The 24,083-nt window shown below is 33.3% G+C and overlaps 2 protein-coding genes across 8 annotated transcripts in view; both read right to left on the bottom strand.

Moving 5' to 3' along the window:
• The window catches only part of LOC140449213 (cytoglobin-1-like), a 69,493-nt gene that overhangs the window by 4,426 nt on the left and 40,984 nt on the right, over positions 1-24,083 (bottom strand). For 2 of the 4 annotated variants that reach the window (XM_072542390.1, XM_072542391.1), the window contains exon 2: positions 954-1,134. In XM_072542390.1, the coding sequence (XP_072398491.1) occupies positions 954-1,120 (167 nt within the window). In that variant the 5' untranslated portion in view covers positions 1,121-1,134. Of the gene's footprint in view, positions 1-953; positions 1,145-3,427; positions 3,713-24,083 lie in introns of those variants that run through there. The other 2 variants (XM_072542388.1, XM_072542389.1) reach the window with 2 other exon arrangements.
• Positions 7,210-24,083, bottom strand: part of LOC140449215 (cytoglobin-1-like) — a 63,477-nt gene continuing 46,603 nt past the window's right edge. For 3 of the 4 annotated variants that reach the window (XM_072542396.1, XM_072542392.1, XM_072542395.1), the window contains exons 2-4: positions 17,565-17,736; positions 11,182-11,404; positions 7,210-8,827 (exon numbers count right to left, since the gene is read on the bottom strand). In XM_072542396.1, the coding sequence (XP_072398497.1) occupies positions 8,711-8,827; positions 11,182-11,404; positions 17,565-17,725 (501 nt within the window). In that variant the 5' untranslated portion in view covers positions 17,726-17,736 and the 3' untranslated portion in view covers positions 7,210-8,710. Of the gene's footprint in view, positions 8,828-11,181; positions 11,405-17,564; positions 17,737-21,124; positions 21,277-24,083 lie in introns of those variants that run through there. The other variant, XM_072542393.1, reaches the window with a different exon arrangement.

Genomic DNA, 24,083 nt, shown 5'->3' with positions numbered 1-24,083 from the left:
GTCTTTTCTAGATTTATTTCCAGTCCATTTTTTGTGTATTCCTTTTCTAATTTTCGGAGCATATAGCACAGATCTTCTTCATCTTGAGCCGTTACCACTTGGTCATCTGCAAAGGTATTCCCATCCAAAAGGTATTTCTTTTCTCAAGTTTCCCCAAAGCTTCTATGTCGCCTTTTTTATGCTGTGTTTGACGTGCTCGTACGTTACGCAATATTTATTATAGTTAATTATAATTACACCTCTTTCAGCAAAGTGCCTTTCTCAAGTGACGTTTGTCTTAAGTTGCCCATTCAGAATTATATCTATATTTTTTAATTTATTCACTTACGTATATGCCAATAAAAATAACTTAAGGCCTTTATTTTTAATATAGAAAATTTGACATTAGTCAATAAAAGACTGACTATGATTTAGAAGATGAAGTGCGTACGTAGATCTGTTTTTCTATTACTGAAAGTCCTTTTGTGTTCTGCTATATGTTTATTAAAGATTCTACTAGTTTGACCGATGTAAGTTTTTGGGAAGTCATCACATCTAAGTTTGTATACATCTTCACCTGGTACATTTGTCTGTTTCCAGCATTCGTTCAATAAGTGTAAGATTCTAAAATCTAGTATTATTTTTCTAGTATACCCCCATATTCTACGTTTTTTGAGTATGGACTCTTTGTTTTCTGGTTTTTCATTGGTTTTGCGGCCTTTAATGTTATCAGATCACCTGTATATAGAATATCATTTATATTTTGTTAATCTTCGTATTTTTAGCTTGCTTTTTGTTCTGATCATAATTCACGATGGTGTGTCTTTCAGATAACTTCGTCTATTATATGTAGGAGCTCAGTGTCTCTTTCTTATTCGTTAAGTTGTAGCATAATTTTATTGTATTGGTTAGTTATATTCGACATTAATATTAGAAAAAGAAATTAAGCATACTCATAAGAAAAAGTACAGTACCTCATAAAAAAGTTGATACCATTTTCAGTAGGCTTGGAAATAACCTTGTTCCAAGTATTTGTAATTAAATATACATCTCGCGATGTGAGTCCTGTTACAGGATTGGCATCGTCAATTCTACCTTGGTTAACAAAGAATCCCAAGAAGTAGCTTAATACTGAACCCATGTTTGACTGAATATCTGCAAAAAACTTTTTTATTATTAACAATAAATAAAAAGCTTTCAAAAAATTGTAAAATTTGCTTTAGACATAAACTATATTTACAGAAAATATCATTAGAAATCCTAACGTATTAAGTAACCGTTTTATGGCATTAACATACTAAGTTTACCAATGTGTTATCCCATTTCTTACACTAGTTCATATCGAGACTCCAAAGAGAACGGACGATTCAATGGTTTTCCTTTGTCAGCGTGCGACCGGTTTTCGAATTGAACATTTAAATTTTAATGTGAAGTGATAAAAAAGCTATATATTAATAATATACTTAAAAACAATTTTCTGTAAATTTAAACACAATTCACTAAATTATTTATATTGTTCCCAACGGGGAACGCACCAGGATTTGATAACTATGTAGTTAGCAAAGCAAAGCAAAATGTAAATAGTCAGCCAATGCCAATCCAGTATCCATCAAACCAAATAATTTCTTACCCACTAATGCAGATTCCTACAATACACAGAATGGTCAACCACAAGTCAACAATATACAGGGTTATCCACGAATCTCGAAATCACGAATGATACGGATATGCAACTAATTTTAGAGAGAAAAGAAGAAGGAAAACGGACTAATGTGGCGAAGGGGTTCCTGTCTGCATAAGTGGTTCAACACAACAACCATTACCTTTTCAAATCAGTAGTATGCAAAGTACAGATTGCCATGATGGCCGCCAACATCCGAAACGTACACTAGTGGCCAAAATTCTGGAAACTTTACAAAAATTTTAGCTTTGTTATCAGCATTCTTTTTTTTCTCAAGACTTATGTTATTTATAAGGTGATCTATAATTTTATTGCATCGTTTTATGCTTCTACTTAATATTAAACATATATTTTAAGAGGAAAAAACCGTCTAAAAATTTAAAAATAAATAAAATAACAGCTGTTAGCTATTAGTAGATCTTCTTCTTAGAGTGCCATATCCCTACGGAACGTCGGCGACTACCATGCTTATAATATTGTTATACTAATCTCGGTCTTGCGCTACGTGTAGCAATTGGTCCGCTGTCAAACCTGTCCACTGCCGCAAATTCCTCAACCAAGAGAGTTTCTTCCGTCCTATCCATTTCTTTCCTTCGATTTTACCGTTGAGAATTAACCGAGAAACTCATATCTTGGTCCTCTGATTATATGTCCAAGATATTCTAGTTTACGCCTCTTAATAATATTTAATAGAGTTCGTTGATGTCCCATTCTTCCAAGAAATTCTTCGTTTCTGGTTCTGCTAGTCCATGGAATTTTTAGTATCCTTCGATACAACCACATCTCAAACGTCTCTTGCGTTTTTTTCTTTGTTTTTTGTTCAGGGACGGCTTCTTTCTAAAAATTCGTGCTCGCAATCCATTTTCAAACAACTTTCTTCTGAAAATGCGGTCCGATATTTGTAAGCCAGTTAATTTGATAATAGCATTAATTTCTATTGCGGATCTGCGACGATCTTCTAGAGAAAGTCGACATATTTCACGCTCATCTATTGACTAACTTTCGGTTTTCTGCCTGTTCTTTTTGCTGATTTTCTCGTTCAAGAGTTATGATAAAGTTTACAAACTTTCATTACACCTGATTTTGTGACGCCACCGCCCATTTTGTTTGCTATTTCTTGATATGTATCACCTTTTTATTAAAGGATAATTGCTTTGGCTCTCATTCCTGGCGACCAGTCAACACGTTTTGGGTTTCTTGGTGCCATTTTCGTTGAATCGACACTGATGTATTCCTCTCCGACAATTAAATATTAACACCTTAGTAACAACTACTTGAAGTCAATAATAAACACTGGAAGTCGCACGAAACTGTACTAAATGATTCCAATTGGATCGTTGACTGACTAGCAAAACCCTGACGTAATACAGTATTGCCAATGTTGCCATTCAAAAATCTCGAATTTTCGGCGTTTTGCTTGAATCTGTTTCCATATTTTATTAAATAATTATATTAATTTATATAAAGTGAGAAATACATAATATATTAAGCAGAAATATAAATCAATAAATTAAAAGTATAATTGTACTGATAAACTATATAAATCACGATCATGGGTCGAGTGTTGCTGGAAAAACGATAATTTTTGTAAAGTTTCCAGATGTTTGGCCAGTAGTGTATAGGCACTACAAGAAGAAGTACTAAACAATATAATTTAAACGTGGTAGACTTTGTCATCAGACAGAAAAAAAAAACAAAATGATTACATAGTTCACATGTTTTAAATAAAATAATATAACATAGTGTTTTAAAATAAAAAATACTTACACGATTTCTATGCATCGACCAAACGATTGACTAACAATATATATTTACTGAAAATTTACTAGAATGTTCTTAATTCGCAACTGATACTTAGTAATTATCGTTTTATTTGAACAATAAATTGTTGATTGAATGAGTAGGTACTTATGTTATTCAAACACTAATATTTAAGTCCCGTGTTGAGTGGAATGCATCACGATTAAAGGTTATGTAACAAATATACGAAATTGTGCAAACAATGACGAATCTTTAGTTCAATTAGTCAAATTAGTCAATTGTGTGATAAAAGTGCAAATTAATGACGAATCTTTAGTTCAAATGTACAAGTAGTCAATTGTGTAATAAAAATGCAGTAAAACATGGTTCTTTATTAAATGTTTTATCTTTAGATACAATAGGTAGAAATAATTTTAAAAATGTAATCTGAAGATTGATGAAAGTATATTTTAAGTATTCATCTTATCTTATCAAATTGAATAGGTAAAATACATTCCCAATACACTGATAAAATAGGTATTAAAGTGTTATTAATGGGTACTTGTTTTTTACTATTTAAATTTTCGTATTGATATTTTTCTTATATTCATTTTAAATTACCGTAAATTAAATAAAATAAATTAATTTTAAAATTAAATTAGCAAATTTATTTTACAATGTCATGTGAATGATGAAATGATATCAGTGAAAGACTTTTGCAGATCGAAAACACGTTATCTATCGAGGATCATTCTTCATCTCCAAAATTTACAGATACCATAACAAATGAAGCAGTTGATCGCATTAACCGGGCTAAGAATATTTTTGTTAGGGGTGTATCAGAAAATACAGGAGACATTGAAACAAAGAAGAGTCACGATGGTGGAATATTAAAAAATATTTACTTAAACCACTTAAGCAGGAGTGGTAACTCCACTCCTGTCACATTTTTCAGGATCGGAAAACCAAACAATCGCTTTCCTAGGATGATAAAGGTCATTATGCAAAATGAACATGAAGCCAAACATATTTTGAAAAACAAAAAGAAACTTTTAGAAAACGTCTCTTTAAAAAACGTTTCCATTATCGACGATAAGATTCCAAATCAAATAGAATGTCTAAAAGAACTTCGAGTGGAACTGGAATAGAAAAAATCGAATGGAGAGGAAAATTTAACCATAAAATATATACAAGGTGTCCCAAAAATTGTAAACTTTCGTCACTATCTGTTTCTATATTAATCTAGCTACTTTAAATTTCAAATTTAATGAATTTTTATGCAACATTCAAAACCTAAATCCACAAATAATTCTTATCACTGAAACATGGTTAACACTAAATGATCTTGACTCTCTTTATAACATTGATAATTATTTCCTTTATAGGTGTGATCGTCGTAATCGACGTGGAGGAGGAACTTGTATCTACTTGTCTTCAGAAATTACTAATAATTTCTCTGTTACAGCTCTTGATATTACTGTCCCCAATATGGAAGTTCTTAGCTTAAAAATATGTCATAAAAACTCTTTTGTTTTTCAGCTAGTATGTGTTTATCGGCCTGGTGATTCTAGATGAGCAGATGATGAGTCCCTTATCGCATTACTTGATGAACTGTCTATGCTAGAGAATCTGACTGTTATTGTAGACTTTAATTTTAGAGACATTTCGTGGCCTATAACTAATCCACCTAGTGGCTTAACAACTTCCAAAAATGTATTTACAGATTTTGTATTAAATTCTTCTTCTTCTTCAAGTGCCATCTCCGCGGCGGAGGTCGGCAATCATTATAGCTATTCGGACTTTTGAGACGGCTGCTCTGAAAAGTTCATTTGATGTACATCCGTACCACTCTCTCAGGTTGCGCAGCCATGACATTCTACGTCTTCCTATGCTTCTCTTTCCTTGAATCTTTCCCTGCATAATCAGTTGGAGCAAGGTGTATTTCTCTCTTCTCTTGTTTTAATTATATTTAAAACTTCTATTTCTTTATTCATCCTTCTCAGAACCTCTTTGTTTGTGATGTGTTCTGTCCACGATATTTTCAGAATTCTTCTATACACCCACAGCTCGAATTAGCTAATAAATTCTAATTTACATCAATTCATAACGGAGCCGACTCGTTTCAGAATCAATAATTTACCATCTATTTTGGACTTGGTATTCTCTAATGATCCCCATTTATTAACACATCCCATAATAAGCTCTTCAGTAGGTAACTCAGATCATGCAGTCATAACGTTTCATATTCAGTTTAACTTACAGTACTGTACTCCTAATCCTAGTTATGTTAATGTTAATAAAACGGTATATGAAATAATTGATTTTGAAAATGCAAATCGCCAACTGGCTGATATTGATTGGAATGATGTTTTCGGCGACATAAGGAATCCACTTGTATTCTGGGATAAGTTCTTACACGTTGTTAATTTCTGCAAAAACCAAAATACCTTCAAAAAAACCATATACAAAAATAACATAAAACCTTGGATTAATATGGAATTAATATATCTGATCAAGTATAAAAGAAAGATGTGGAACAAATATAGACGAACTAATTGCATAGAGGATTTACTAATTCTCTCTACATGAAGCTCGTGTTGCCTACGAAGAAAGTATTGCCATTAGTAGTAACTGTAAAAAATTGTACAAGTATATTAGATCTTCGTTGACAACTAAAGTTTCTATACCTTTACTGGAAAATGATAATGGGGATATATCCCAAAGTAACTATGAGAATGCCGAAGTCCTCGCCAGTACTTTTTTTAAGGTTTTCTCTGTGGTATTTTTTAATAGATAACTTAGGGCAAAGGTAATCCCGGACGCTTTTACCCCGACCATAATGACTTTCACAGTACTTTAATGATTTTATGAAATCAATCATTGATTGAGCTGTACTTTAATCTTTGGGTTTTATCTTAGCTCCACCTTGATTTTCACGAGGACATTCTTCTGACTCTTTTAAAGCTTTAACTAATCGATTAAATCTTTTTGGTGGTATGCTGGTGGTCCCCGATGGACTGTAATCAATCATGCTATCTTGCCAAAGTTTTCTAGGGAAAACCATAAAAGACGGTACATGGTTTTCCAATTGCGTTGATTACACAACAAACAGTTATTGTTGCTTCACGTTTCGCTAATGTAATTTTGCCAACCTTTTTTTTACCTTTGCATGCTTTTTGGGTCAAAGACAGTTAAAAGTCCAGTTTCATTCACGTACCAAATTGTTTCTGGTCCAATTCCATTGTTTTCAAAAACTGTCTTTATATTTCCGAAAAATCATCAAAATAGCAAGAGATAAGTCACCAATCCACAGAAGATGGAGTGACAACCTTTCATAGAGGTATTAATCCGCCAATAAACAGACAGAATTGCTTATAAAGAGGAAGAAGAAGAAGACGTCTAATGCACATCCTCAGCACTAAAATAGACTTACGAGGGATATCCCAAAAGTCTGTCAAGTAGGTCTACCAGACGTATGTCTTATGGACGTTCGATGAAGGTTCATGTATCGTCGCTGAACATCCGGCGAACGTCCTCTTAGGACGTAAGGTGAATGCCTGTTGAACGTTTGGCACCACGACATTTTTACCAAAATAAGAAGTAAAAAGGATGTCCTTAGTACTAAAACAGACGATTGAGTGCTATTAGGGAGGTATTTACAGAAGAAGATTGTATTAAATTTGCACGAAAAAAATTGTTGGATTATTTTTTTCTTCCTCACTCAAATATCACTGTCAGCACTGGAAGATACAGAAGATGTGAGGGTTGTAGTAGCAGGTTATTGGTAATGATTGATAAATACGTTAATATTTATTTAAAATTATATTTATTTTCATAAAACATAACTTTACAATATTAATGCGAACATATAAAACTTATTACTAAATAAAGGTGACAAAAAAAATAAAAAATTGTGCATTTTAGGGTCGTTTTCATATAAACTCTTGAAGTTTATTGTTGTTTAATAAAAAATATAAAAGAAGAAGGGAGTATTCTGCCGCCTCTATTGCAGCAAATTAATTGTTACTAGGAATATAGATATTCCTTAGTCAAAGAAAAACATCACAACTTTGATATGTAAAGTATAAGCAAGGGCTATGAATATTTCTTTATTTATTTACTTAAACATATGTGACAGAACGAAGTAAGGATAATTCACTAAAACAAAATTAATGACAGTATCAGATTACCTATTAACTCTATGATTTGTTATATAGATGGCGACACTAACAGCATAAAAGTAAAGTAAAGGTAGAAAAGTAAAGAGGGTCGGCTCCCAAATAGGGTCTCCTGTACCCTGGGAATCCGATGTCGGGGCTCTGCTCGGGTTCTCCGAACGTTTAGACTTTGTGGCTGGACGTTGTCCACCTTCTACCCTTGTGTTTCATTTATTTACTGTGTGAGAAATGTTGATTTTCCACCAAAGATGGAAGTTACGCAGAGGGTACTTCAAATGGACTGGTCGAAGTCCCTCTGTTGGGTACTGTGGGAGTGTATAAGTGACCATATTTTGCCAGGCACTTACATCCCATATGGTGATAAGTATATAACAAAAAAAAAAGAATTAAACACATCGACAGGATAAGGTCTTCTCAAAGTTAAGATTCTAAGTTAAGAGAGTGGACAAATTACAGGCCAATTGGTAAATACTAAACCTTTGTTAAGTATGTTGGACTGTATGCAGCATTTTTTGGTCTCGACTGATTTTTTCGTCGAAAACACCCTAACTACATATTCTGAATGTGATAGAAATTATTGTAATGAAGTTTGGACATCACGTGAAATTCAGTGGAGCTAGTCGAGACAAAGTGGGAAGACATATACGGCTAGATCAAAATATACATGTCAACAATACAAAACTTTAGAATGCTGAGGTTCAGTAACTGAGCCATAAGAGTTAGGAGCCGATATTCAAGTTACCTACTAAATTATAACCCAGGGTATATTTAGTGGTGTATTTTAGTAGTGCGCTGAATAATTTTCGCATAATGTCAATAATGTCCCTTTTTGAATTCTCCCTAAGAATTGCAAAAAATTGTATCTGATTTTTTGTTAAAATTTTTTATAACAATACATAAAAACACTATAAAAAATAGTGAAAAATAGAGAAAAACAAGTTTGGAATTAATATTAGAAATAAGTTCAAATAGATAAGACCCTTCATTAAAAAAATTGTAAAATTGAATCTTAAATCTAAAGTCGCATAAAAATTAACAATCTAAATATTACGATTCTATAATTTTGTTATAGATAAGCGACAATTAAAATTGCATAAAATCTGATAACGATTTATCAACGAAACAGTTAAAATTATTTAAGATTGTCAGCAATCACTTTAAAAATAACACTTAAAGCTTTATTCCATGAGTTTATTTCATTGGTTTTCATAAACGTGGAAAACAATTCGACCATTGTCTCCTGAAGTCCCTGAAACAAATGAAAGTATTAAAATAACGGTAACGCTCACCTTGTGTACGTTATTACCAATGTCAAGACATAAATGAACAATAAACGTAAAATATATAATAATAAAATTATAAAATTGAATAAATTTTTTATAAAATAATAAATCAAGCTGACCACTCAATATGGAGTCTAGGAAATTCCTAATTTCTGAACAAATTCCAAAAACGTACAACTATAAAACTTACTACAGTAGTTGACAACGTTTTTGATACCCTTTATTGCGGCCATTGCCACTCCAGCTTTAGCAAAACGTTTCAATTATTCTGTTACCCCAAGCTACATTCCAATTAAGACACATCTGTCAAACTGAAAAAGCCATCTCCATTACCTTCCGAATATGCTGAAATAACTAGACAAGACATTGCTAGAGTTCCTAGAAACTCAAAATCTCCTACTCCAAACGTTAGCCAATCCGAGAAAAAAGCCCGGAAAGAATCAGTCAAATCAAAATATAGTCATTCTTCCCGCCGATAAAGGAAATGCCACCGTTATCTCAAACACTTCTTCTTACATTAATAAACTCTAAAATCTCATTAATACTCCAGATAACAGATCAATTCCTAATAATCCAACTATCTGTCAAAAAAAAACAACAAAAGCTTATCAATAAAACCTCTCTTCCTGTTGACATAAAACAATCTTTAATTCCTCGTGAAAATTCTTCCAGAACACCTCAAATATATAACCTATACAAAATTCACGAACCCGATATTCCTCTAGGTGCCATTGTCAGTGTCTACAACGGTGTATACAACGTTGTCAGTGTGTACAACCTCTAGCTGAACATGCTTAATCCTTTGTTAAAAATTCTTTTCATTTTATCGAACTTCTTGAACAATACCGTATCTAACTCACAAACATTCTAGTAAGTTTCGATATCGTTTCACTCTTTACAAACATTCCTATAGACGAAACTCTAAACATTCTAAAAACAAAATACATTATCTAACAAAACCACTTATTTCTATTAAAAATTGTGTGTTCAACACTATCTCCAAAACATTTCATCTTCGAAAAGCAATTATACAGACAAATAGATGCTGCCCCAGTGTGTTTCCCACTATCTCCAGTAATTGCCAATCTCTTTATGGAAGACTTCGAGACCCAAGCAATGTCCACATCATTGCTCAAACCCACATGTTGGTTTTGATATGTTAACGATACATTCGTTATTCAGCCCAGCGGCAAGGGTGCTTTGGTACCCTTTAAATCCATCTGAATGGTATATATCCTAGTATCAATCTCTCTGTGGAGGTGGAAACTGATTCTACCTTATCGTTTCATGACGTTATCATTAAGAAAAACCAATCTTAGTTTTTATCACTCTGTTTATCGAAAACATACCAATACCAATCGTTACTTGCATGCCAACTTTCTTCATTCACATTCACAAATTAATTCAGACTGCTTCCCATCTTACATAGGCCAAACAAATCGTAGAATCCAAAATAGGATTTATGAACATTCCATTTATGTTCGCAATTCAGATGCAATTTCAGCTTTAGGTTAACCTGATCTTCACACAGGTCGCAAAATTGATTTTGAAAACTCTAAAACCATGGCCCCCATCCGCTTTTACAAACCAAGAATTATCCGGGAAGCCAAAGAAATTGGAAAAAGGCCAAATTGTCCCAATACAAGACATGACGACAATTAGCTAAGCTGTAATTTGAGTAGTATCTGTGGATGAATTCTTGGTCATACCTGTGGAATTCTAATAACAAGCCGGTTAAGATCATTTTCTTTTGAGTCTTGTCTCGGTAATGGTGAACGCGGCTGCCCTTTATCAGGGTTTTTGGTATCAGAAGGGATATACATGGAGATATAGGATATAAAATATACGAGGTTATAAACATGAGTCTCACAGTATGGTACAGTGAAATCTCATGAACTCACGCAAAGATTGGACAATAAATAAACCTACTTGCTACCCCGCTAATAATGGATATATAAGTGTAAATCTACTGGTGAAACAAATAATTGATGCCAAAATTAAACAGCATAGTTAGGCTAAGAGATTACAGAATGTTCAACGTCAAATCAATAATCACCTAATACGAAAGAAGATCAGATGGAAACCGCTTGGACAAGACATGTATATGAATATAATTGATACTTATATTAAAAAAATAGAACTTCATGAAGAAATGTAATTAATTAGTAAAGCCCTTATTTTAATGGGGATAAAGGTAAAGAAAATGTTGATAATATAAAAAAATTGCATGGCTTTGAATAAGTAATGTCATTTATAAAGAAATGTTTCATACTTGAAAATATATAGAAAGCTACTTATGATATCTATAATATTTACTTACTTCAAAATATTTTTGGGGAATACTTCGCCTCTTATGATCCCTGCCAACTTTTTCGAGTATGCCTACAAGTAATGACGTGTCATCTATGGCATCTACCATGGAAGAAACGGCATAAATAACGCTGTTGCAGTGAGCCCTAAACCTAACATTTTTTGCTAGTTCGTCATTTGGTATGTTTTTAAAAGGAAAGACAGTTTTCGTCTCCGGGAAATTTTTAAACAATCTGAAACAAGAATATTATTATGTAGAAAAGAAGATAAAATACTATTACTACTAGATAATGGTAATTTTTATATCCCCCATTTAACCTTATTAATATCAAGTGGAAGTTAATTTTCGCGTTTCTGGTGTACTTATGAGGTTGTTATAAAGTCTGGCATAAAGGGCTAATTTCCAAAATAAGAGGCTATGGGTACAGCGGGTCAATGATGAGACTAATCCCTTTATACTTAAGCAAGCGAAGATTCAGAGTTCGAATAGGACAAGTCCTGTCCAAACTCGAAAACCCAGAGGCTGGAGTACCACAGTGAGCAGTCCTGTCACCACTACTGTATATAATAACACCGCTGATGTCCCAAGATTACCTGGAACTCTACTTAGCCTTTATGCCGATGATACGGTGTGAGTGGTCAAATATAGAAATGTAGATATAGCAGTAAACAACCTGCAAACAGTGTTAGAAAACATCAAAGAATGGAGTATACAATAGAAAATCGTCATAAACTCCGAACAAACGGAAGCATTGCCCTTCAAAAAGAGACATCAACAGCCAAAGAAACAATTGACAGCTTAAAATAATCTCATCGGATCGAACACTACTCACAACTCTTGACTGAAACAAGACCTCAATTCACGAACATCAGTACAACAACATACGAACTGGAATTCAGTGAAGACGATGAAATAACAGTACAGGAAGTCGAGAATGCAATACAAACTCTAAAAAGTCGGAAGTCATGCGGACCACAAGGTATACCAAATGAATTATTAAAGCATAGCCCACAAGTATTACGGGAATTACTGGCGTATGTCTTCACCTTATTCTATAATGGACACGACTTACCACCGGAATGGACAAAAGCACATATTAACAACATCTACAAAAAAGGAGATAGAAAGAATTGTTCAAACTACAGGGGGCTAAGTGTCATAAATTCACTCTCAAGACTGTATGGAAAAATAATAAAAAACAAAATTGAAAAAGAGATGACAGATGTTGAAGAACAGAATGGCTTTCGTGCAGGCAGATCCTGTATGGACAGTCTATTCTCTCGAAAGCAAGTTATCGAGAAAAGATTAGCCCACAACCTTTCAACTCATATAGTCTTTATAGATCTGACAAAGGCATACGATAGTGTACCACTTTCAATGCTTTGGGTAGCAATGGAAAAACAAGGAATAAGCAAAAAAATATACAAGCAGTACAACAGCTCTACAAAAATATGACGGCAAACATTAAAACTGGAAATAGATTAACTAGAGAAATTCCTATTAGTAAGGGCCTAAAGCAAGGCTGCTGCATAGCACCTACACTCTTCAAAATATATCTAAATGAGGCACTCTCAGTGTGGAGAAGAAAGTGCTGCAATATGGGCATCCCAATCTGAGATGATAGATTGTACACGATACACTTCGCTGACGACCAAGCCATTCTAGCTGAAGACGAGAGTGATGTAGGCTACATGCTTAGAAAACTGGAAGATGAGTATGCCAAATGGGGCCTCACAATTAATATACAAAAAACAGCAGCGGCTCACAACAGCAGCCTAAGAGAAGCAGTCAACGTTCCAAGATACACGTCGCTGAACGTTTTCTATTCAGAGAACTGCAACAAGTTAGGGTGACCGATATGATGACAGAAAACCACTCAAGTCTCATACTGTGAGAGATAATGAGAAATACTGCATTCTATCGATGAAAGCACAAGCGTCCGAAGCAATAAATACTGGATTAAAAATAAATATATGCCCCAGAGAAGAATTAAAAAGAAAAACCAGAGGATAGTTCGTAGCTCTATCAATGCAGACAGTCAAAACTACTATGTAGGCCCACTAATAAGATTTTTTAGGATATTCTACAAAAAAATATGCAAAAAAAACGACTTCCGCTACCAAAAATATAAAAAAAATTACAAAACCCAAACACCCGGGCACGTAGGGCCCAAACTCTCGAGCATCAAGCAATGAGCAATTGACTTGAGCAATTTAAGATTCGCGGATAAATCACAAGAAGATAGCAGGAATAAAGCACCTAACGCTAGCCCAGATTTGTAGGTTGGGTAACCATGTTGGGGTCCTTGTACCCAGGACTCACAAAGAGCATTTGGATGATAGTGTGTCCCTATCACGCATCAGAGTGCTATAGAGGAGAAAGAGGTGGTCCGGAGCATTGGAGAGCGAAATAATACACCTCGCTCCAATGAATTGTTATACCCGAACGTTATTTCAACAAGTGTCTCAGGCAGGGTTTAATTAAATTGCTTGCTTGCTTGATCAAAGTTTTGTTTGTGCCCGTGAAAGTAGAGTGAAAAGTATGTGGGAATTCAGAAAGTATTGAAAGTGTATTTTGGCAATAGCGACACAAGATCAAGAAAAATTTTGCAGTTGGCAGAAGGTGCCTATAAGTAACAGGTCTCACCCTCCAGCCGTTCACTGTTGAGTTAAGTGTAGGAGGTGAAATTAACATCTATTTCAAAAAATACCTGAGGCTTTAAAAGACTTTAAGGTTCGAAGATAATCCTTAAAAAGTTTTGAAACCTATACAACCATGCAGTCAATTATGTAGAGTTCTGAAACGGTTATAAAATAGTAAAAAATAGTAAAGCTATTAAAATGGCAGTTTAATTATTTGCGATTAACACAGTTGATTTTTTGGTAAACACATTTGCACACGATTTGCTTTGCGATGATTTAAAATCAAGGTTATTAAATAAAGTTTAAATATGTAAGAATAACTAATTTACTCTTTATATAGTTGGCCTTGGACTGTTATTTCTGTTCACTCTTGATATGTTCCTACCTATTTATTCCACCAATAATACTTCATATTTTTTTTTGAAGTGATTACACAGACATATTTAACATTTGTCGTTAAATAAAATCAGATAAAATATTTTTGTATGTGGTGACTGCCCAAAAACTTACATCGGTCAAACTGGTAGAATCTTTAACAAATGTATACCAAAATACAACAGGGCTTTCAGTAATAGAAAAACAGATTATACGTATTAATGACTAATTAAAATTTTTCCATATTCTAAATAAAGGCCTTATGCTATATTTGCATTGCCTTCCATAGTGTTGCACGATTAATTGAATCATAAGCCTGTTTGAAGTCTATACTTTTCAAGCATTTGTCTTATTCTAAATATTTGATCAATAGTCCATCTGCCAGGCCTGAAACCACACTGGTAGTCACCAACTATTTCTTCAGCGTATGTTACTAATCTTTTTAATAATATCGAAGCCAATATTTTATATGTAGTGTTGATAAGTGAGATTCCTCTGTAATTCATGCATGATTCCTTTTTTCCTTTCTTGTGTATTGGTACAATAATACTACCACACCATTCTTTCGACATTATTTCTTGTTGCCAGGCCATTTCTATTAATTGATGGATTTTACTTATGAGTTCATGACCGCCTGTTTTAATTAGCTCGGCATCAATATTGTCCAGCCTAGGGGATTTATCGTTTTTAAGCGGTTTTATGGCATGCATAATTTTTTCCATGCTTTGACATGCTATTGCATGACAACCTTTCACAAAGGTAATAATTTGCCAATGAACCAGCAAAATTGCTTATTAAGAGAAAGAAGAAGATAGAAGCTATTAAGTATATAGCCTCTATCGTTTCTTTACATAAGGGTAAAGTTTCCCACGACCTCATTCACCTTACCTTTGCAGCCGCTGGTTGCTTTATCTTTATCTGCTGCTGGCGCATATATCTGTAGTACGTTAATTTTTAACGTTGTTGCTTGAATTTGTAAAAGCACCATTATATCATGTAATCTGTATAGTAAATTAACGATTTCACTGCTAGATTAGTATGTGGGGTAACTATTATTGCGAGTGTCGTTTCTGTGATATGTTGTGTTGTTTCTTTTATATCGAAATATATCGCGTTTTACATAGTTAAGGTGTTTCAGTAAATCTGGCTGGTGTCTGGCCCGTTGATTCGTTAACAGCAGATCTGTAGGCCATTGTGAAGAACGGAAGGTATTGGTCCCAGTCTCGCTGATGATCGGACACCATCTTTGTCAAATACTTGCCAACTGTCCTATTCATTCGTTCTACCATACCATCCGATTGCGGATGATACGCGGTAGTTCTTGTTTTCTTCATGCCTAGTCTATCACATATTCCTTGGAATAGATCACTTTCGAAGTTCCTGCCTTGGTCACTATGGATCTCCAAAGGCACTCCAAATCGGCTGATATATTCTTGGATCAACTTATCTGCAACGGTGGCGGCCTTCTGGTCTGGAAGTGCGTAAATCTCGACCCACTTAGTGAAGTAATCCATTACTACCAACATGTACTTGCCCCCATTTTCACTTTCTTCAAATGGCCCTGCAATGTCCAAAGCTATTCTTTCAAACGGGCTTCCAACATTATATTGTCTCATAGGAACTCTCCTTTTTCGGTGAGGCCCGTTACTCGTAGCACAAATAGTACATTTCTTACACCAGTCTTTTACGTCGTCGGAACTGTTCATCCAATAAAACCGTTCCCGAATTCGCTGAAGGGTTTTCTTTACACCAAAATGCCCTCCTGATGGACTGTCGTGTAACTGACGAAGTACTTCGGCTATTCTGCTCTTTGGGATCACCAACTGTCTTCTCTTCTCTGAACCGTCATCATTTTCCAGGACTCGTTTGAGCAAGCCATCTTCCATGATAAATGAGTCCCACTGGGCCCAATACGTCTTAACTACTGAGCATAGGTTTGATATTTCTTGCCAAGGTGGTCGACGGTTTTCCTCTATCCATTTTCGGATTTTCTGTATAACTGGATCTCTCTCTTGTTCTTCCCTTATCTTAGTAGGCGTCCAGTCGTCGTTGACCATCGTCGTTCTTAGCACTGCTGCTTCCTTGGATTCCGTTTTGTTGCAGTGGGAACACTCTGCTGGGCATGGCCTTCTGGAAAGAGAATCAGCGTTTCTGTGGCTAACTCCGGCCCGGTGCTCAATCTTAAAATCGTATTCTTGGAGTCGTTCGATCCACCTGGCTATCTGACCCTCTGGATTCACAAACTGCATCAACCATTTAAGGGCGGCATGGTCGGTTCGGATTAGAAACTTCCTACCATAAAGGTATTGATAGAAGTGCTCTACTGATTTCACTACTGCTAGAAGTTCTCTTCTCGTGACACAATAATTCCGCTCAGGTTTTGAAAGAACTTTACTAAAATATCCGAGGACTCGTTCCTGTCCTTCTTGAATCTGAGACAGCACTCCTCCAATTCCCAGATTACTTTGAAAAGTGTTTCAATAATTTCCAATATGTTTATTGGGAATCTTTTCATCTCACTTACAACGATATGGATAGTTTTCACTTACATAGTTCGTACATTCCACGTTCCAATCCATAGGTGTTGAAGACTCGTTTTACTTTTTTGAGCAATAGGAATTTCGCTAGCTGGCAACCTTTGAGGCCCTACTATTTGATTTTATGTATCTTGGGATCCAATCACCATGATCAGTAATGTTTTTGTCATCGTAACCTATTGCCATGATAATTGTTCTTGGAAGTTCTTATGGGATAATTTTCCGTTGCCTTTCCCATCGCAGTACCATAACCATTTAAACTGGTCCAGATATGTTTGTAGTAGTCCAGTTTCAAGCCAATCCAGAATTATTCCTCTGCGACTTGAGCTGGTACTGATGATCGACGTTGCCCTTCACCAGAGAGGGATGGAAAATAGGTTGTTAGATTAAGTATGTGATTAAAGTTTTTTTTAGTACAGAATTTAACATCTAAGCATTCAGAGTTAAATAGACAGAGTAAAAAACGTTGAGAGGCTGTAAGTTCAGTATGTAACAGCAAAGCCTCAGTGCCTTGGAATAACACATTAACTCTTAAAATATAAAGGGATAACAATAATTAAACTCAAAGATTCTACCGTTACAGAAATATTTAAATATGGACTAGCCAAAATAGCAACCAAAATAAACAAGAAGTAACTGCCTACTAGGATGATTTTTATGAATAAATATTACTGTACTTTTAAAATCGGACTAAAATGGACCTAAGGCCGAATAGACAAAGAAGATAAAATAGATTTCATTTACGCGTACAAAGAACCATCATACACGATTTGACTCAACGGTTCAACTACATTATCTTTTGCATAAGAGTTTCATAAAATAATTATGCCATACTTACAAAAGAAGTAAAGCTACTCCGTTGTCCGTCGGGCTTTTCATTACACCAGCCCATGATGTTTTTATTAAATATTTATCTCTGGAGGTAAGCCCCGTCGTTGAGTCAGCATCATCTGTCCTTCCTGTATTGGTGGCTCCAAAGGCACTCCAAATAATACCCATTGTTATTAAAGCTAAAAAAATTTAAATTAATAATAATTAAAAAAATAATAAAAAGCTGTGAATAATACACTTTTGTCAAGGAATATTTAAAATTTTCTTATAGATTTTCACACATCAGCAAGATGCCATCTAAAAAATATATATGACATTTTTTGGATGTAACTTATCTCAAAGAGTTCACTTTACACAAAAAAACTATGAGATTGAAACATCCGCCTTAACTTCCTTTTACATACGAGAGAATAATTTATAGAACAATATGCCACAGCAAAACCGAGTTGAAGAAAACTGAAAATACCGAGACCCTCACGATTGTTTGAATAATATTTTCCAGTTCTAAAACCCCCGACAACGAAAGAGATACTCACAAAACGATGTGTAGTATGCTCCTAAAATGAAAAGAGAAAAGAGAGCAGCGCCTTGCTCTACAATATATGACACAACGGGCACGAGGAATTGACAGAGCATATTTTTTTAGGTGTATCTTTGTTAAAATTATATTTTAATTATCAATTTTTAATTCCTTACAGTTTTACATTATAAATAAATAAATAAAATAAAATAAACATTTATTAAGACAATTTTTAATTTTTTTAACACTATGACTAAAAAAAGACGATTTTTTATGTAATGCATTTGGGACGTAGCACCATTTTGTTGAATTCACATATTCTTGCTGTCCATGTCATTCAATTCGGGCCAAAATCAATAAGTAATCATTAACCTTGAGCTCTCTTCATTGACATGACAGTGATGGCTTGGCTAATGTTGTTCTCAAATAAATATAGACCGATGACGGCGTCCGTTCAAAATCCACACCAAACAGTAATTTTTTCGGGATGCATTAGATTTTTGGATCTTATTTAGATTGGTTTCATTCCAAATTCGACAATTCTTTTTGTTGATATAACCATAACAATTATTTCAATTAAAAATAAATCAATAGAAAACAACATAGTATTTATAAAAGCAGACAAAGGTAACACTATTATTGGTATAGATCAAATAGAAAATAATAAAACAATGGAATTTTTAAATGATCAAAATATTGAAATAGTACACAATGATACGACAGAAAATTATCAAAAACAAATTAAACTAGAGTTAGAAAATTCAACATCATGTTACATTCAATAGAAAAGAAACACCTCAACATCATGAACCCACAGCCTCCTAAATTATACTACTTTATTAAACTATATAAATCTGATCACTCAATAAGACCTGTAATTTCTTTTTATACAGCTCCTTCATATAAACTATCAAAAAAATTGTTAGAGATTATTTTAAAACACACTAAATGTTCACCTCAATTTACCGTAAAAAATATAATAAAACTATTTAATAAAACAAAACATTTTCAATTACCTCACAACTCAAAATTAATTTCATTTGACGTTGAAAACCTTGTTCGTAGTATTCCTCCTACAGAAACCTTTGTTCTAATAAAAGACCTTTTAGACCATAATATTAGCAAAGAATATAGACGCATATGCGTCTATATTCTTTGATATTAGGGTACACGTAAACTCATCACCAATTAGCATAAATACACTCGGACATAGTACAAACTCATCACCGCCGTAAAACTAGGGATTTTAAAATAGACCCCGAGAGATTGGTAAACTCATCACTGGCCTACCTGCACCCCGTTGCAGGTATAGACCATAAACCCCTTGCAAACCGCTAAGATTTGGTAATATGACAGAATAAATCTAAAATAGATGTATTAAATGCAAATGCAATTCATTGGTTTTTATTTGGGAATTCCACAAAACCCTATTGATACTGAAACTATGCGAAAATAAAAATTTCTCTTTATTTGCCCTTGTTCCTTTAACATGGATAGTGAACTGCTCATTGATTACGTTTTGAGCCCACGCAGATGAAAAATAATACGTTTCAATAATTTCAAATTTCAATTGCTAAAGACTCTAAAATCAAATTATATTTTGTGGACTTCGAAAGGGTGTAAGCCTAATTGTCACATAACTGGTGAGTAGATTTTATACCGTATTTTTAGTTGTTTCGCACTTTTGGCGGATCATTCTGATAAAACAGAAAAAAATGAGCCTAATTAAGTTCTTTAAGTCAACTGCTCCCCCCGCTCAAGCGTTTCCAATTCTCCCTGTTGTCCCATTCTCCATCGTTTAGGCCTCTCTTACTCATGGCGTCGTATACTTCGTTCCTCCAGGATTTTCCGGGTCGTCCTCTTTTCCTCCTTCGCATGGAGCTCCATTCGGTTATTCTGTTTATCCATCTGCTGTTCTTCTTACATGTCCATACCACGTTAGTCTTTTTTGTTCTATATATGTTAATATGTCTGTTTCTATTAATGTGCTTTGCTTTATTTCGTCATTACTTCTCCTATCCATTCTTATTACTCTGCAGCATCTTCGCAGGCATTCCATCTCTGTTGCTACTATCTTACTGCTGTTTTTCTTGTTTATGATCCAATTTTTAGCCCCATATGTCATAATACGTCACACTAATGTTTTATAAATCTGTGTTTTTGTCTTCATATTTAGGTTTAGGCTATTTTTCTTACTTGACACAATTTCCATGTTTCGTGAACGGTGGTAGAGTGAATCACCCTGCACATTTAAAAGTTTAATTTTAAATACAAATTTATATCAATATTGGTCTTTAAAGTTTATTAAGAAATACTCTACATTTCTCTCGCAAGTTATTGTTAATAAAAACTCAAAGTGCCACTATTGGAAAATCATTTAGTAGAAATAACTAATTTCTGTGTAGAATTCCAATTGTACTATTATAACAAGTTTTGCAATACCAGCTGAAGATCCAAATATTTTTTTTACTTAAATACAAATAGATCACTTTTTAAATTCAATAAAGTAATTTTTCACATGAAACGTAAAAATATGGGCCGATTATATGGTGGAGAACTACATAAATAAGGGCTCTCTTTTCTCTCTAACTATTTGGGCATCCCAGTCTAGCCATATACATTTCACCTCAAATCCATACGAATCCTTTCATTCCCATTTTTTCAATTTCCACTTCGGAAATCGTTCTCAAAATACTTTTTCGAACGATTTCCGAAGTGGAAATTGAAACGTCAATAAACGTACTTTAACCTTTAATTGTGGCTTATTTATGTGGTCCCATTTAAATAGTAGTTAATTTACCAAACAGTCTTAAAGACATTTTAAATTCAAAAAAGACTATAGATAACCTACTTTTGTTTTTAAAGACATTAATTTACTAAGCAAAGTGGAATTAATTGTTACCGTTTCGCCAATAACTTTATAATGTTGAAGCGGGTTTTTTTTTTGTAAATAAAAAAAAGATTTAAGGTTTTGAAAGAAGAAAATATATGTATTTCATGAAAATGTACTTCACTGGTTTCAAATATAAATATTTAATCAAACTTACCGTACTCAGAAATGATCACTTAATACTGCAGATACTCACATAACTGATTAACAAAATTTGACACAAAGATTTATCAACATTTCTAACTAAATTGTTGATAAATAATTAAATGCGGAAAAGAAAGGTTATCAAAAATTAAGTCAATATTAATATTAGTACAGATAACAAATGTATTATTACGCGGTGATATAAAATATTTTATTTAAATGAAAGAATTACATTGCTTACAAAACATGCATCTAAAAGTAAATTTTAAAAGAGACAGATATCCAATACAGGAACATAGAATAATTATTTGATTTTAACATGTTTTATTCAGTAAGCTAGTCAAGTAGTACATTATAAATTAAACATAATGTTTGGTTATAAGTAGACTTCGGCAAATATGCATATTGCATATTTTGCATATTGTGCATATTTTATGCAAATATTTCATATTTTGGCATATTTGTATAAAAGTTTGCATAAAGTGCATAAAAGTTCAGATTTTTATACTGTATTTGAAAATTTTTAAACATACCAATTTATTTCAATTCTTGTATAAAATTTTGTAGTCATTTTAATCAAGAAATGATCTAAGTACGTAATCTCTACAGGTACAAAACATTTACAATTTCAAAGAAGATCAATTTAAGTAGCCCTCAACATTCTTAGAAAGTCTCGGTCACTGAGGCATTCTGTTATTGGATAATCGCTAAGGGTTCGCCCATTTGCATTTTATGATCTAATCCCCAAATCTATCTACAATTTATTGTATCTTAACAGCAGGTAAACGGCTAATAGTTTTGTTCCTAATTTAGCGATTTTCCAAAATCTCCCAGTTTATTGAATTAGGTACCTAAACATTTCTAATTTGATGCTCAGATTTGTAAATCATTTTTGTTTTGATATTCAAAGTGTAAACACTCGTTCTGCGTAACAAAAAGGAAGATTGTGATTTTATAATGCCTAAAACAACCAGTGCTTCAACTTGGATTAAACCTTATAAAGAGCTGTCTATGGATATGGGAAAAATCTACTGTTCAGTCTGTGGCAAAATTGTAAGTATCTAATATTTTCTATTAAATATCTAATATTTCATACATACAGGGTGTTTCCAAATGACACTTACAACGTTTGACTGTAGATACTTCTCGAAAAATTGAACAAAACGATATAGTTAATGAGGGGTCAAACTTATTTACTTTTCGAGATACAGGGTGTTAAAATTAAAAAAAATTAAATTCTTTTAGTTAATAACAACAATAACTTTAAAACCAATAAACGTATTTACTTGAAATTTAGTACTCGTAGGTTGTTTTTAAATGAAAAATAGCTTCCTTTAGTGAGAAAAAATTGTCCATGGTACAATACAATGGTGTGTATTTAGAAAAATTTTTCACCTTTACTTTTTTTATGAAGTCAGCTATTCTAAAACACAATTATTTTTATTGTAATTGAATTAACAAAAAAAAAACTTTTGTTGAATTTTAAAATAAGTTATATGATGTACTAATGGTTAGTAACAAAAACTAATTTGTGGATTAATACTGCATTTAAAACACTTAGCGAGTGTTTTTTTTCCAAACCAGTTATTTGATTAACCAAAAACACCTTGTATATTTTTATATTTTAAAGGTTGGGTTAAAATAAAGGTTTTTATTTTTATTTATAGATAGCATGTGAGAAGAAATTTCAGATAGACCAACATGTGAGAACTGCTTCACACATTGCAAAAAAAGGAAAAATAGGAGGAAAACATCAAACTTCAATGGCTAAATGTTTCCAATCTACTTCAAAAAAATTAGATGAGCAAGAAACTTTTAATGAAGACTTGTGTCGCGCATTAGTGTCTGCAAACATACCGCTTTCAAAATTAGCAAATGTAAATTTTAGTTCGTTTCTAAAAAAATATTGCAAACTTAATGTTCCAAGTGATCGGTCTCTAAGAAGAAATAATGTGAACGGGCTATACTCGTCGGTGTTAATTAATATTAAGGAAGAAATTGCAGATAATTATTTTTACATATCTGTAGACGAAACCACTGATTCCTCAGGAAAGTATATTGCTCATTTATTGATTGGTGTTCTTAAAGAAGATACCTTACTAAAATCTCATCTTATTTCATGCCAGCAACTTGAGAAAACAAATGCTTTAACAATTTCGCGTTTTATACAAGAAACATTAGCAACTTTTTTTCTTCCGACAACTATTCCTTCTAATAAATTACTGCTTATATTATCGGATGCTGCTCCTTATATGGTGAAAGCAGGACAAAATTTAAAAATATTTTTCCCAGATTTAATACATGTTACTTGTGTAGCGCATGGGTTAAACAGAGTTGCAGAGGAAATACGAAAAAAGTTTCCTCTTGCAAATACCATGATATCCAGTGTCAAAATAGTATTTCTTAAATCTCCTATAAGAATTCAACTTTATAAAGAAATGCTACCTAACATTCCTCTTCCACCACAACCTATTTTAACGCGATGGGGAACATGGTTAGAAGCAGCTAATTTTTATGCAGATCATTTTGTTAAAATAAAGAACATAATTGATACGTTAACAGATGAAAGTTCCCAATCTCTTTTGGATTCTAAACAAACTTTTCAGAGTAACTTGCTTCAACAAGAACTTTCATTTATAAAATCAAATTTTAGTTTTGTTCAAAAAACAATTACTCAGTTAGAATCACCAAAACTGTCATTGTTCGAAAGTACAGCATTAATAAAAGAATTTGCGTCATGTTGTCGGAACGTTAGAGGTAATATTGGAAAAGATATTTTAAAAAAATTTGAAGCTACTATGGAAAAAAATAAAGGTTACCATATTCTTTCTGAAGTAGTCAGTGTTCTAGCTGGAAATATTTCGGAAACAATTAATTTAGAACCAAATGTTTTGGTTAGTTTGAAAAATGCTCCCGTTACATCAGTTGATGTTGAACGAAGTTTTTCCATATATAAATATATGTACTCAGAC

This window comes from Diabrotica undecimpunctata, chromosome 8 (genome assembly GCF_040954645.1).
Source record: "Diabrotica undecimpunctata isolate CICGRU chromosome 8, icDiaUnde3, whole genome shotgun sequence".
In the NCBI taxonomy this organism is placed as follows: Eukaryota; Metazoa; Arthropoda; class Insecta; order Coleoptera; family Chrysomelidae; genus Diabrotica; species Diabrotica undecimpunctata.
Note: the sequence above shows the minus strand (reverse complement) of the source record. Positions and strands in the feature narration are given on the sequence as shown.